General features: G+C 42.1%; 1 protein-coding gene across 1 annotated transcript; it reads left to right on the forward strand.

The window, feature by feature from the left end:
• Positions 1–670: 670 nt before the first annotated feature.
• On the forward strand, positions 671–1,669 carry LOC114543582. The gene is made up of 2 exons (XM_028562506.1): positions 671–1,062; positions 1,251–1,669. Exons 1-2 carry the CDS (start codon positions 672–674, stop codon positions 1,667–1,669), a joined length of 810 nt encoding a protein of 269 aa, XP_028418307.1. The 5' UTR covers position 671.

A 1,669-nucleotide genomic window follows, 5' to 3' on the forward strand; every position in this document is an offset into this window, starting at 1 on the left:
CAAACATCTCCAGGAAAACGTCGGTGAATGACTTCAATGGAATCTCGCTGAGAATATTTTTCGCTGCTTCAGTCTACTTTGGAGACGGTCGAAGGCACATACAAAACCAAAATAAAAAGCGATTGAGGAGGCCATGCCCTTGGTCCAGCCGGCATATAAGTCGCGCTGCAGATGGAACCTGTGTGCAACCAACAATTGCAAATGGCACGTTCTCTAGTACTTCACGCGTTGTTTCAGTGGCAAATCTGTAGGACGTCCGCTCGCCCGAAATTAGCGAACTTAAGCAAGCAACGTTTTCACGACGACGGCGACGCCATTTAACCGCGAAATACTGGCCCGAGGACGACGTTTTAGCGCGAAAAACAAATCATTAAGCAAAAACAAACGGGGACGTGAACAAAATGTCATTTAGGGAAGTTCGTGAAATTATAGCCTACTCTTATGCCGATGAAATTATCTCAAACGATGAATTTGTGTTACTGTACGATTATTTTCACTCGAAAAATCCAGATTTCACCTACGAAGACACCCCCAAGTTCGATTTCGACGAGTTGTTGGAGGCTGAAAGCAAGGCTAATTTTCGTGTGGAAAAAAAAGATTTACATTCATTAGCTAATGCTCTGCAGATTCCTCCCTCGTTTAAGATGTACCAGCGAAGTGTTGCTGATGGTATGGAGGGCTTGTGTGTGCTGATGAAGCGATTCGCCTATCCTTGCAGGTACGGGGATATGATAACCTTATTCGGAAGACCTGTTCCCGAAATATGCATGATTACAAATCATGTGTTAAACTACATCTACGAAACTCATCACCACCGCATAACTGAATGGAACAACGGCCTTCTGAGCCCTGACCTCTTAGAAGTTTATGCAACATCCATTCATCAAAAAGGTGCCCCGTTACAAAACTGTTTCGGGTTCATTGATGGAACAGTCCGTCCGATCTGCAGGCCTAGACAAAACCAGAGGCTGGTTTATAATGGGCACAAGAAAGTACATTCCCTGAAATTTCAGTCTGTTGTTGTTCCAAATGGTATGATTGCAAACCTTTATGGACCTGTAGGTTAGTATGAATACCCTTGTTGAAGAGTGGAGTATAATAAACGTACTGGAGTTTTAAAGTTATTTTCAGCCATTTTTAAAGAGGGTAATTTAAAAATGGATGGGACTGTATCTAATGTTGCTAGGAGAGAAATCATAAATTTTATAACTGTTATCATATTCATTTTTTGTCAACACTAACTTACCTAGAGGGGAAAAGACACGATGCTGGTATGTTGGCTGAGTCAGGACTGCTGCAGACCTTAGAGGCACAAGCTTTCTCAACAAGGGGAGATCCAATGTGCTTGTATGGGGATCCAGCATATCCCTTAAGGGTGCACCTACAGGCACCATTTCGACAAGGAAATCTAACCAACCAAATGCAGATGTCCAACACCAACATGAGCGCCACAAGAGTATCTGTCGAATGGTTGTTCGGTGACATAATAAATTATTTTAAATTCCTAGATTTTAAAAAAAATCTAAAAATTGGTTTGAGTAGCGTTGGTAAGATGTATGTTGTTTGTTCCCTTCTTCGAAATGCATTGACCTGCATGTATGGCAACCAAACAGCTGAGTACTTTGGCTTGGAACCACCTACTCTGGAGGAATACTTTGCTGTGAATTAA

Source organism: Dendronephthya gigantea, unplaced genomic scaffold (genome assembly GCF_004324835.1).
Source record: "Dendronephthya gigantea isolate DGI-Jeju-01 unplaced genomic scaffold, DenGig_1.0 000487F, whole genome shotgun sequence".
Classification (NCBI taxonomy): Eukaryota; Metazoa; Cnidaria; class Anthozoa; order Malacalcyonacea; family Nephtheidae; genus Dendronephthya; species Dendronephthya gigantea.